General features: G+C 34.0%; 1 protein-coding gene across 1 annotated transcript; it reads left to right on the top strand.

Annotated features, from left to right (window-relative positions):
- Positions 1-6,792: 6,792 nt before the first annotated feature.
- Positions 6,793-9,854, top strand: LOC112529006 (protein NRT1/ PTR FAMILY 2.7-like). The gene is made up of 4 exons (XM_025140091.1): positions 6,793-6,971; positions 7,659-7,876; positions 7,997-8,541; positions 8,956-9,854. The coding sequence occupies exons 1-4, from the start codon at positions 6,893-6,895 to the stop codon at positions 9,803-9,805; spliced, it is 1,692 nt and encodes a 563-aa protein (XP_024995859.1). The 5' UTR covers positions 6,793-6,892; the 3' UTR covers positions 9,806-9,854.
- Positions 9,855-14,680: the final 4,826 nt, after the last annotated feature.

Genomic DNA, 14,680 nt, shown 5'->3' with positions numbered 1-14,680 from the left:
AACATACTCAGTGATGATCGCTGGAACTGAAAATACAGAAACACAAATACAACATGAAAGGAAAAAGGGATTATCATCAAATCACTGAGAGAGAGGATCAACAGGAACATCAGGTACACAAAGTCGATCTCAAAACCAAATAATACCATCCTTGTCAACTTGAAATTGAGATTTTAGATCATTTTTCAACTTTTGCACAACCCCCCATAATTCACCATCTTCACCTTGTGATTCTTTAATTTGAGAAATCAAAGTTGGTTCAACCATACTAGCTCTCGTTATATATTTAATAATTCTTTTTCTTAAAATTTCTGTTCTGGTTAAATAAAAGACTTGTCATTTTGAGAGTTTAAGTATAGAAGCTCTGGTTGGTCGGAGTAGAAGCTTTGGGAAACTAGAGGAGATGTTTAATAAAAGAACTCTATCCCTTGGTGACAGAGGAGCTCTGGTCTTTAAGAACTCGGGGAGTTCTGACCAGTTGAACCATAGGAGTTTCACACCTCTGTATTTATACGTGATATAAATTTCTGAGATCATGATTTTGTTTACATGAAAAGTTGATTTTAAATAAATTTTGGTGATCTTCACATTGTAATTGCAGAGAAAGGGTTACCTTACTAGACCTTTCGGTCTAACCCTCATTTTGTATTTTTTAAATATGCATTGCAGGACTAGCAGGGTCTTGGGATGTTAAGGGAAGGGGAAAATCTGATTATTTTCCTTATATGCTTATCTGCTGTCTTGAAGACCAATCTGTTATCGTGAAGATACATGTAGTCATTCATGTGATAGTTCAGTGTTTTCTTTTGGAATTTTTTAGTTGTGAATTCTATAGATATAGAAACTCTGTACTAGTGGGATCAATGTGGTGTAACCTGTATCTCTTTTATATGAAATATATGTTATATGCAAATGTGGAGTTTGGGGTATGTCACAAATCCTTCAAAAGATTACAATCAAAGTTCTCAAATACAAGTTACAATCCAAAGACAAAGGAACACACTTATTTAGACAAGGAAAATTACAAAGGAAATAAAATGCTTGAATACAACATCATAAGCACAAAACATTGAATCCAACACAAACCAAGTACATTTAAGCCTTATGGTTGAAAATATAAAAAAGTCTTAATTAGGGAAGTGAAAACCACATTATGGGAGACCAAGAAGACAAAAGTAAAGGAACTCTAGGTAGAGATTAGGACTTGAGAGACAGAGAAAAATCAAGAAGAGGTGACAAGATAAGATGAATAACTTGGAGTTAAATGTGAAAAAAAAATCCCGGTACGAACAGATACCAAAAAAGAGCCTATATTGAGAAAAAAGAAAGCAACGATTCTCATGTTTAAAAGATACCATATTAACGGTTATATGATTCTCTTTACGAATTGATATGAAAAAGAGCCTAAATTGAGATATGAGAAAGCACAGACCAAGTACATTTAAGCCTTACGGTTGAAAATATAAGCATATTTATGCTTTCTTGTTATCCAACAAAAAAATATCCTACTGAAACAATACTCAACCTATAAAAAGTTTATAACTTTTATGAATTAATAACCAAAATAACCAACTTCACCTCCTAATAGGTTTCCTACTAAAGGAATTGACAAAAAAATCTATCACCTGGTTCCTATGTGGATTTATGATGAAAGGCATCAAAACTCCTTGTCAACAACCCTATGTTGTGAATCTATGGTTACTGTCAACAAGCATATAATCCATATATGTTGTGAATCCTTTGTTGCATAGGCCATAGAGTAGCTACTATGAAAAACGGATGGAGAACCTTGATCGAAGTAAAAAAAAAAAACTATGCAAGAGATGAAAAAGAAGAGCAGAGTGTACCAGTAGTTTATAACTCGTACATGGAGATGGAGAATACATAAATAAAAAAAACCAGAAAATGAGGGATTCAGAGATTGGAGTTGAAACGTACCAAGAGAAGAGGAAGGGGTTTTAAGTTAAATGTGAACATTAATTTGCAAAATTGCTAAGGGAATAAAAGTCAAAATCTGGAACAAAGAGGAAAATAAGATCTCTGCATCCATGAGATGTCACGTCAACCAATCTTGATTCTACTTTGTAGATATATATAAATATAGATGTTTATTTAAAATAATTATTTAATGTAGTTTTTTTCTAAAATCTATTATTGGTTATATACAAATCCAAATTTCTTAATATTATATATAATAATAATAATAAGAATAATAATAAATCAAATTAAAATCTATTAATTAACATATTATATTATTAAAGAATTGTTTTAAAAATATTATGAAATGTTAAAATTTATTTATTTTAAACATGTCATTTTTGCTCATTTTATATTTTTCAAATAGTTTTTTAACTAGTTTTTACCAAACGTATTTAATTTATCAGTTAGTTTATAAGTCAATTAGTTTATCATGTAGTTTTCCAAACATACCTAATAGGCTAATACAATTTATATGTTAAGGTGCATCTTTTTGCCATTTTTCATTTTCATTTAGTTTCCCTCGTTTAGATATAAAAACAAGCATATCAAAACCACAAGGGTGGTGTCTGATTGGTTTAAGCTTGACTCCAAAGTTCGAAAGTGCCTGGAGATACCAGATTCAAATTCAAGAAGGAACACAAATTCCCTTGTGGCCACGGAGGTTCAAATGCGATGACTCCGGGCTACCAGCAAAGTAGGTGGTCGTCATAGAATTAGTCACCTCACATAGCGGGTTGAATATCCAGGTTAATAAAAAAAAAAACAAGCATATCAAGTGATGTCAAGAAGACACTAGCGTGTATGTTTTCCCCACTCCGTTCCACTCAACTCAACTCCACACCTTTTTTAACAGGCTGCTTGATTGGTTTCATATTAAATCGTGTATAAATAAAGTTGTTTGAGTGAATTAGTTAGTCTGTATAAATTGTAAATGTTTTGTTTAGAATAAATTTTTCATAAATGGAAAGAACATGTTTTTAATTGGGATGAATAAGTTTGGAAAAAAAAACTTGTCTTTCTGTTTAAAGCTCCCCTAGAAGCTTACTAAATAAACCAATTTCTATATCATTAAGCCACTACCAAATAGTCATGTATAGTTAACCGAATAATTTGTGAGCCTCATTAAACTCAATAAATTACCAATAAGTAGGACCTAAAATTGTCTTTCCGTAAATTTTATGGGCTACTACTAATCAGTTCATGCCAATTAAGAAGCATATAAAGTAATAAAAAAACAATTCTCCTAATGCCTTGGTAAATAAAATCTAGGTTGTATGAATGTTGTCAATGACTGTGTTTGATACATGGGATAGAACAAGACAAAACGCAACAAAACTCACTATCTCATGTTTGGCACTACATGAGACAGGACAATAATTTACTGTTTTATGTTTCATGCGACATAATACAAGGACAAGGACTGGGATCGGGTGGGACAATGTGAGACAAAAAAGCTTTTTCTTGTTCCACCAAAATAGGTGGAACAATGTGTGACAAGAATGTGACAGAAAACCACTTACGAATCTACCCTCACTTGATATAACCCTAATTTGGTATTTGTTTGAATGGTCACCATCGCTCGTCGTCACTGCCATCACCACCAATAGCCACCACTGACCATCGGCGGCCCCCTTCACCTCAACCACCATTGGCCACCACCCACCATCACCATCACCATCACCATCACCATCAGCATCAGTTACGCTACTCTTGCCCATCACCACATAGTAATTCTACCACATTGACCATAACTACCTCTTCCACTACTTTCGATCGCCATCACCCATGCTCACCATCTTCACGTTCTTTACAGTCACTGTCATCCACCAACCACCACCACCTCTACCTCTACAACCATTGTCACTGCAAAAACCTTCAACGTGTTTTTGCCCATTCATAAGGATCTTCAAAATTGAATAAAACATATATTTTTGTACGAATCAAGTTTTCAAACTACCATTAATTATATCAAATTCTTTATCCAAAATTTGATACTATTATATATATATATATATATGTATGTATGTATGTATGTATTTATGTATATAAAAATTGTGTAAAAATATTTATAAATTAAAAAAATCAAATATTTATTTTATTTTTGTCATTTATAACTACTATATAACATATAAAATCATTAAACAACTTTTAAGGACAACATGTCTAGTCATGTCTTATCCAGTCCTAGTTGTACCAAACACCAAACAGATACATGTCCAATCATGTCTTATCTTATCCAGTCCTACCCTCTTGTCATGTTTAGTTCAATTATTTTCTGTCATGTCCAATCTAATATATACATACCAAACACCACCTATAAATAGTTAGTTCGAGTCTTTCCATACCTACCAAGTATTTCTGTATCATCTACAGGGCTCTATAAAACGAGTCGAGGTACGGATAGTAAACTATCCCAATCACTCTAACTAAAAATATAATAAAAAGGCAACTGAAAATGGGTGCCAAAGTCAGTGAAAAAAAGTCAGTAGTGATCAAATACACTATATTACAAAAGTAAAAAAAAATCACGTGTAAATTGAAGCCACCTATTTTTAAAGTTACTTAAAAGTAAGGAAGTTGAAAGGTCACTACCAACCACTCATCTACCAACCAATTGGCCATAAAAAAGTTCGTTTATTTGTTTTTTGCAAAAATATAGTGATAATACAATGCATCATAATTAGATTGTTATGACGTTAATATCCATATTAATAAAATATATAGGAGCCGTTTATTGAACATTTATTTGGTAAATGCTTACTAAATAAATTTTTTTATCGGATGAATATGAAAATGGCCAAGAATCTTACCGAGTAAGAGCGATGAGAATGATTGAGAGTCTTATCAGGTAAGTGAGGATGACGATTCTTACCTAGGTAAACGCTGACCCAGTAAATTGTTGCATTTAATAAGTTTTGATGTACTAAAATCTTACTCATCAAAATAAATCATAGTGTTCACTCTTATCGGTAAACGCTTAACGGGTATGTAATTGAGTAAACGGCCCCTTAATGTGATTTTTAAGTTAGAAAGATGGAAACGTTAAAAGGTGTCTCAACCGCGAAAAAAACGTAAAAATGTTTTAAGGTTTGTAAAACTGTTCAAATGGTATTAGTTCATTTCCAATCATTTATACAATTTCTTCCAACAAAGTGGTGTAAAACTTTGTGTAAACTATAGTAATTCAATTTTAATGATGCATTATATTATTTTTTATATCAAATAAATTATTAAAAGTATATTTTATATTATTAACTTATATACCTTTTTAATAATATCCTTACTTTTATTAGTTTATACAATTCTACGCATAAATTTTGTTACAATAATTGTATAACACATTTGAACAAACAATATACATACAATTTTCTACTATGTGTTAGTCAAATTTCATCATCGGTTATGTATTTTTTAATTTCTTGAATCATAATATATACAGACATATGTGTGTGTGTGTCACTTTTTATGCTTTATTATTTATACGTAAATATATATCATATGAGGAGCGATCAAATGCAAACCACTCATATTGGTATAAATCGTGCAAACCACTCTCATCCGTCGATTTCATTGTTTAATATTATGAATTTTTTTATGAAGTTGTTTAAAAATAAAATTGTTTCATATAATACTTATTTTTAATGAAGTTGTTTAAAAATAAAATTGTTTCATATAATACTTATTTTTAATGAAGTTGTTTCATATTTGGTTATGAAATTGGTTCGTACAATACTTATGAAATTTTAATAAAACTGTTTCATATATTTTTCTAAGATTAATATAATGAAGATAATAATATCCATGATTAACACTCTCCACAATAAAAATGATTAATTAACCTTTCATAATTATTAAAAAAAATAAACAAAATAAAAAATTATAATTAATTGAATGAGATTTGTACGGTTTGTACAAATAACGTGGTTTGAAAAGTAAACCTCTTCTATATCATATATGAACCAATATAAGTATAATTTATAATATAATATTAATAAATATTATAACTAAAATAGCATTTGTATCAAATAAACTAAAATTATTTAGACATCAAACTTACATAAATATTAAATACCAAATTTGTTGTACATTTCATCTACATCGGTGTAGAATTGTAATAAATTGTGTCTAAATTGATATAAAAATGAAATTTTGGTGATGATGAGATGCTCTATTGCTCTCTACATAGCAACAAATCCACAACCAATTTTTTGAGTAAACATGTTTGACAAAATTATACACATAACAAAAATAATAAGTTTCAAAGTATTATTATAAGGTCTTCTTAAAATAATAAGCTATACAAATATTAATTGCTTTATTAATTTTATTTCAAATAAATATTTATTGTTGTAAAAGCACAACAAAAATTAACTTTAGAAATTAATCGAAATTGAAGAAAGGAAAAAGAGGAAGAGGTAGCGAAGGATTCTATGTAAACTAATTGGTTGTTTTTTTTTTTTTTTTATTAACTTGGATATACAACCCGTTATACGAGCTGATTAATCTCAGGATGACCATTTGTTTTGCAGATAGTCCGAAGTCATCGCATTTGAACCTCCGTGGCCACAAATGGGTTTTTATTCCTCTTTGGTTTGAACCTGAGACCTCCTTATACTTTTGACCTTTGGAGCCAAACTCAAATCAATCAGACACTATCGTTGTGATTAATTAATTGGTTTATGACATGCTTAAAAAGTGAAACAACTTCGATGGATCGGTTATTTTCTTCAATTCCCCTAAATTATAACTCAAATCATGGATCAAAACCGTTTCTATAATATAATAGACCAAATACAAAGTCATGAGATTGAGCTGTCAAAGATAAGCAGAAGACTAGTTTGTCCTGTGGGAGCCAAGGAGGCACCCATTATCGCTTTTTCAGTAACTGCAGTCCGCAACCAATATTGCAGCCATGGAAGGCACGGTATCCATTGATGGTGCTTCACCTCCCTTCAATCATGGTGGCTGGATCACCTTCCCTTTCTTCATAGGTCTCTCTCTCTCTCTCTCTATATATATATATATCTGCAGACAGGTATATGCATACACAAATAGATACAAAAGAGTTATGGGCCTAAGTGTGTGATTCGATACATATAGTTATGGGAGTAACTGTGTGATTCGAACTCATGATGTATAAATTTTTTTCTTCGATTGTTCTAACCACACGCAAGGAAGCCGAGCTAGCTAGCTAGGCCTCTCCAAACGGATGCTAAATGGGCCACAAATTGTCCGATAGTATTGAGAGGAAGCTAGACGAGTACATATTGACCCAAAGTGTCGAGTCCCTATGGCCTATGGTATCATGTGAGAATATTTGAAACCCCGGTAGATTACACTCCAAAAGAGTCATTGAGAAAAGAATGAAAGGACAAACATATATAACAGACGTTAAACTCTAACAAGCCCCTCCATCGGAGGCTAGATTGGCACAAATTGTCCCATAGTGCTGAGAGGGGGCTAGACGAGTATAAATTGCCCAAAGTGTGGAGTTACTAGAGAGACCTTGACTTTGATACCAAGTGATAATATATAGAATCCTTGTACTTAGATTAATCTCTAAAAGAGCCCCTAATGAGAGAAGGGAGGTTCCATCGTAATCGTATATATAGAAAAGAAGCGTTTGAAGTCTAGCTGATGTGGGACGCTAACATTCGGTCTTTCCACTTTGGATGTAGCAACGATGGCTGGTTTGACACTTGCGGCTGCAGGATGGAGCAATAATGTTGTCGTCTATCTGATACGAGAATTCAACATGAAAAACATCAATGCAGCTCAAATTGCAAACATTCTCAACGGTTGCATCAATCTTTTTCCCATCGTGGCTGCAGTCGTTGCAGACTCGTATCTTGGATCTTTCAGTGTCATCGTCATTTCGTCATCTTTGTCTTTGCTGGTAATAACGAAATCTGAGCCCTCATAAACCATTCATTACGGATTTAAAAGACAGTTAACAGGGTATACGTGTGTGTTCTTTTCGGTATTTATAATTGTCTGTACTGAATATATCATACAGGGACTAATACTATTAACCTTATCCGCGATACTCGACATGCTGAAACCTCCACCATGTGAAACCGGATCAAGCTTTTGTCAAAACCCTTCAAAACTGCAACTCGCCATTCTATACACAAGTCTTGCACTTGCAAGCTTGGGAGCAGCAGGCACACGATTCACCTTGGCAACGATGGGTGCGGACCAGTTTAATAACCAGAATCATCAAGGGGTTTTCTTTAACTGGCACTTTTTTACGTTTTACGCAGCCACACTTGTAAGCGTTGTCGGGATCATTTATGTCGAGGACAATGTGAGTTGGGGACTTGGGTTCGGTCTATGTGTTACAGCTAACCTACTGGGTTTAGTTATTTTTGTGTCTGGCAAAAGATACTTTCGTCTTCTCAAGCCACGGGGAAGTCCATTTACTGGACTTGCTTGTGTTATGGTGGTAGCTTTCCGAAAAAGGAAAGCTGCTTTGTCATTCAAGAAAGAAGATTATTGCCACGAGCCACGGGACGGAGGACGAAAGACGACTCTTAGAACAACTCCATCAAACAACTTCAAGTAAGCATCTGATTACATAACAACAAAATTCTTATTATGGGATGCTAAAAATATGTAATTGTGACCATTTTATTTTATAAATATACAATTATAATATACAAAAGGAGGAATAAAAATCCGCTTGTGGCCACGGAGGTTTAAATGCGATGATTCCGGGTTATCTGCAAAGCAGGTGGTCGTCCTAAGATTAGTCGGCTCGCATAGCGGGTTGGATATCCAGGTCGATAGAAAAAAAAAATAAGACGTTCAAACACAATTATTACACACAATTATTTGGTTATATAACTTAAGCCCTATAAACTAGTATTAACTATTTTTAGTGTATATAAACCCGATTTTGCTTTAGATTGTCTTATTTAGGTGTCAATTGCTTCAGATTTTTAACTTCAAACACTTGCTTTGTTTGTTCTATAGGTTCCTAAACCGAGCAGCTCTATTAACCGATGGACATACCGACTCAGATGGCCCGATCATGAAACCATGGAACCTATGCACATTGCAGCAAGTGGAGGATTTAAAAACCCTCATTAGAATCTCTCCTCTGTGGTCAACTGGTATACTATTGAACACCCCAATAGCCATCCAAATGAGCCTAATAGTCCTGCAAGCTTTAGCCATGGATCGTCACCTTGGATCCCACTTCCAAATACCAGCAGGGAGTATGATAGTTTTTGTCATGATCACAACCTCTGTTGCCCTCGCCCTCATCGATCGCTTCCTAATTCCCACGTGGCAAAGGCTTACTGGCAGGACCCCATTGCCTTTACAACGAATAGGGCTTGGCCATACTCTCACCATATCAAGCATGGTCATCTCTGCGCTGGTTGAGTCAAGACGGCTCAGTATGGCTCGAACCCACAAGCTTAATGGCAATTCGGTTGTGCCCATGTCCACATTTTGGCTGGTGCCTCAACTGGTTGCAGTAGGAGTTGCGGAAGCGTTTCATTTCCCAGGACAAGTTTCGCTATATTATCAAGAGTTTCCGAAGTCGCTTAAGAGCAGCGCAGCAGCGATGGTGGCTGTGTTTATTGGGATAGCATTCTATTTGGGCACAGCAGTGGTTGATCTTCTTAGGAAAACAACAGGGTGGTTGCCTGATGGGATAAATGATGGGAGAATGGATAATGTGTACTGGGTGTTGACTGCAATTGGGATCGCTAACTTTGGCTATTATCTTGTTTGTGCTTCGTTGTATAGGTACCAAAATGTCGAAAAGGTGGAGCTCACTGACTCTAACTATGGAGAACTAAACTTAGTTGTGTAATTCCGTTTCTGAGTTCACCATTAATGTAGAAATTAAGCAGCTTTATTGTACTATTGACTTTTTAAGGCCATCCATGGGTCTATCCTATATATGTTATGTTATATCTTAGAGTTCGTACAATAGAAATTCGTAATCCAATAACTCAAATATGAAGAATTGTACATAATTTATTGATTGAAAAACAATAATATAAATATGCATATATATGTGAAATCGTGTGTATGTATATATTATATATACATGTGCAGAAATCAAAACAGAAACAAAATACTAACTTGATTGTTGCAACGATTTCGATGAAGAACGTGAATAGGATTGAGGCCCGCGTTATTCAGTGTCCTTAGACAGAAATTCGCCCCACGTATCGGTAATTAGGATGTCTGACTAGAGGATTCAACAATCCGTTCATAGTTGCTAACCCGACGAATCAAACGTATGCTTCCATCTTGAAATAGATATCGAGAGAGAGAAAAGAACCCAGAAAAATGTTATATCTTCTGTCAAAAAACGAAGTCAAAAGGGTATTTATAGGTGTAGAAATCACACAGGAGTAACCGACAATAACTGTCGGACAACGCCCCAAGGCCCACTCTTGACATTTAATATGTCTTGAGCCCAACTAGATGATTTAGGCAATTTGATGGTGGATAGAGTCTTGGTAATATAAGGCACACTTTGTTTTGGAATTTGGTCTATGTGGGACAAAACCAAATACCTAACATGTTATAGATTTGTTCTCTTTGTGGCTTTATATAAAGCAGCGGATAAGAAGGTGTACATCCATTCCAACAAAATTTGTTTTATAAGACTTCTAGAATGTCTAAGCGTACTAATAAAATGTTTTATATGATTTTATGTTTATAGGACCAAAACAAAAACGTTTTTATCTAAAAGTGTTACGATAGGTTTATATGTCACTTTTGGAGTTTAACAAGTTTTTTAGAACGATTTTAAAATAAAGTATCGTAATGGTTATTTTATACGATATTATTTGAAAAAGTGTCATATAAACATAAGTGTCTTATAAAAAGATGAGTTTATAGAACAATTCTCAAACTTGTCCTAGAAAATAGCTAATACAACACTTTACTATAAAAACGTCATAAAAAACTTGTTAAAATGCTTAAAAATGTACTATAAATCTATCGTAACACTATTAGATAAGACACTTTATGATTTGGTCTTATAAACTTGTGGATCTATAAAGTATATATTCTATTAGGACGACTGATCGAAAAGGCTCGCCGCAACAACCACCGTGACACGCCGTGGCTCAAGGCTTATGTCTCGCGTCACGTTAAGCTTGAGATATGTCATTGCCTAATGCATGGTTTTTATAACAAAATATTTGATTTTACTTATATTTTCAATGCCTTATTTGTTTATTTTGGATATATAATTTATTTTAAATCGTTTATAATCATTGAATCATTTATTAATAGTAGATAACATATGCTTATGTATATAATATTATATATGATATTGAGATTTGCCGCTAGGAATGGCAACGGGCCGGGTTCGGGCCGGGTATTGGTATCCCCGTCCCCGAAACCGATAGCTAAAACCGTACCCGTAACCGTTCCGATCCCCGTCGGGGATCTTATGGATCTCCGCGGTTTCCCCGATCCCCGTTGGGGAACCAGTTAAGGGTAAAAATTCTCTTTTTCATCGTTGGTTATAACCGAACCCAAACCCGAAACCGATATGAAAAATTACAATATGTTAATTTTCACAATTAAAAGTAAATTACAATTTTTTTAAAGATCTAAGTTTAAATGTCTCAAACATAATTGAACTAATTACAAACAATGTATTAGATTACAATATAAAACTAAAAAAAAAAATTCGAACATCATACAACTAAAATTATGGTTTTTGACAAATAAACTAGACTTTTTGTGAGCTTTATTTGGGTTGTTGAGGTAAAGTGGATAATTTTTTTTAAAATTTTAATGTTACTTTTTTTAAGGATATTATATATATATATATATATATATGTATATAAATTAAAATAAATAAATATATATATATATATATATATATATATTTATAGGGTTGGGTTCACGTGAGACCAGCCTGTTTTCGTGAGACCCGTGAGACCACGTTTTTACACGTAAACTTCACAGCAAAAACACTGTGAAGGTTTTAAAAAGTCGAACCTTCACAGCAAAAACACTGTGAAGGTTTTAAAAAGTCACCTTCACAGCATTTTTGCTGTGAAGTTTCAAGTGTAAAATGTTGGTCTCACGGGTCTCACRAAAACAGGCTGGTCTCACATGATCCCAAGTCTATATATATATACATATCGGGCCGGGCCGGGCCGGTGATCACCGTCCCCGCCCTCGTCCCCGTTAAAATCCCCGAATTCGTCCCCGATAAAATGTCCCCGAACCCGGCCCGAAAGTTTCGGTTTTCGGTTTTCACCGTCGGTTTCGATTTTTTTTGCCATCCCTATTTGCCGCTATAAGTAACACCTTCAAAAATGTTGTGACCTCACTTTGGCTTTTAAGGCTTAATGTCACTCTTGATGCTATTTAGAACCTTGATTAGGATGCATCTAGACATTCTATAAAGCCAATTTTATTGTATGTAATGATCTTAGCAAAATGAGTGGAAGGTTTGAGATTCGACTCCATGCTAGGGGGAGTGGGTTCACTAGCTACCTAATATGCATTGATTATTCAAGGCATAGAGCGCCTATTTCTTTACTTCTAGGTAGTTTATTTTATTTTATCCTAGCTTTGAGTCATTTTTATTAAAGTATTTTTGATTTGTTTATCCACGGAGCTAAATTAAGTGATTTATTTGTCTTTACACAATTAGGATTGCTAAATCCTTACTTGTATGCCTACTGTTCTGTGCTGCGACATTCTAGTATTGGTCTTTATGGTGTGGTTTTTTGAAAAAGCTTTGTGAATTCAGCTGTTGTACGTAGATAAGGACAAATTTGTAGTGAACTCTTGGCTAAAGACTGATGAGATGCAAGAAGACTCTTAGAAAAAGTACTTGGTGTAATTGATGTGATTATCCCTTTTTACTTTTGTACTTTTTTGTCTTCTTTTGAAGAACCTTATTTTTCCTAGGATTTTGTCTTTTTTTTCCCTGTTTTTGTATAAATAGGAACCCTTGGAACTCATTTTGAACATCCCCCAATCAGCTTCAGATCTGAAGTTACTTTCAATATTCAAGTTAGTTCTTGAATTTCTTTAAAGTTCTTTAAGTTATATTGTTGCAGCATTGTATCTTGTCTTTACTTTATTTATTTTCCTTGTCAATTACTTTTCGTCATTTACATTTATATCTTTACTTTGTGTTATTTATATTCCTTTTTATTTACTTTTCGCAATGAGTAGCTAATTCCATTAGCTTGGGTGTGAGACAAAGGGTGAGATTTTAAACCGAAGAAAACTGGACGTTGTTTTGCAATAACAATGTTTCATTATTTCATTCAAGTTTTATAAAAACCAATGATATTTCTTGACAAGTTGATCACTCTAAAAGTGTTAAAGTGTCATGGTCTTAGAGATAAGTCATTGAATGTACGTTAATTTGAATGGTATGAGAGGTTGACTTGAGAAAGTTGCCGACAAGGAGACTTGTCATTTATATCTTTCAAACTAATTAATTCTCGACAGGTTGGTCACTTGTTAAAGTGTTAAAGTGCAATGGTGGAAGTCCAAGAGAAATACTCTCAAAATAGATTGTGGAACTAGTTATGATTAACTGCTTGCTGTAGCATTACTACAACATTGTTTGCTGGAATTTGTGTTTATGTCTTACCACAAGTCTTACACCCATGCTACCTTTAGATATTATGTTATTTGAGTAGTGCTAACTCAGATCCAAGCAAAGTCTTCAAGTTCATCATCTAAAATCATTTCTTTCATTAAACTTTTATTAGATTTTTACTGCAATCTTTGTGGACGATAACCAGTAATTTACTGCTTTATTAATTAGAAAAGACGATATTGGACCACATTGTATACTTGCTGTGTGGATTTTTTTTATTAACATGGATATCTAACCCGCTATGCAAGCCGACTAATCACAGGCGACCACCCGCTTCGCGAGTAGCCCGAAGTTACCGCATTTGAATCTTCGTGGCCACAAGGAGATTTTTGACGTCGTGTCGGGGATTAGCAAGCTAAAAGTTATTTTTAAGAGTAAAATAAAAAGATTTGATTTTTCTGACCCCATTTAAATCATTTGAAAGTTGTGTATGTCACATATACACTGCGGAGAATTTCTCGAATTTGATCCTGATATTGAGAGAACATTCCGCCAAAGAAGGAGGGTACAAAGAGCATTTTTTGCTCTACTCCCTCCCAATATGGCGTTACCTCTCTCACTTATTGCAGATCCACCACCTCAGCCACCGTCACGTTTGGAAAATTGACCACCTAGTTTTGCACCAATACCACTGTTTCAAAACTATCCACAAGAACCACCACACAATGATAATGACTTGGTTAATGATACAACAGAATCTGAAAATAATGATCAACCAAGAGTTAAAAATCCAAATATAATCACTCATGAAAATTCTAAAAATGGAAGAATCGTTAGGCCTCATATGACAACCCTCCGTTTCGAGCTTAAACCGATCATGTTCCATATGTTGCAAACAAATGGATAATTTGTTGGATTACCATCGAAAGATCCTCACTCACATCTAAAATCTATCATGGAAATTACTGATGCTTTCTTGATCCCGAGAGTGTCTAACGACGCTCTAAGACTCACTTTATTTCCATTTTCTTTACGGGATCAGATGAAGTCATGGTTTAATTCATTATCACCAGGTTTTCTATTGCCATCATGGAATAATATGGCTGAATTGTTTTGCAAAAATATTTTCCACCCACCAGGAACGCT

The sequence above is a fragment of the Cynara cardunculus genome (genome assembly GCF_001531365.2).
Source record: "Cynara cardunculus var. scolymus isolate 2C chromosome LG 1, CcrdV1, whole genome shotgun sequence".
Lineage (NCBI taxonomy): Eukaryota > Viridiplantae > Streptophyta > Magnoliopsida > Asterales > Asteraceae > Cynara > Cynara cardunculus.
The sequence above is the reverse complement of the archived record's forward strand: the minus strand, read 5'-3'. Positions and strand labels throughout refer to the sequence as shown.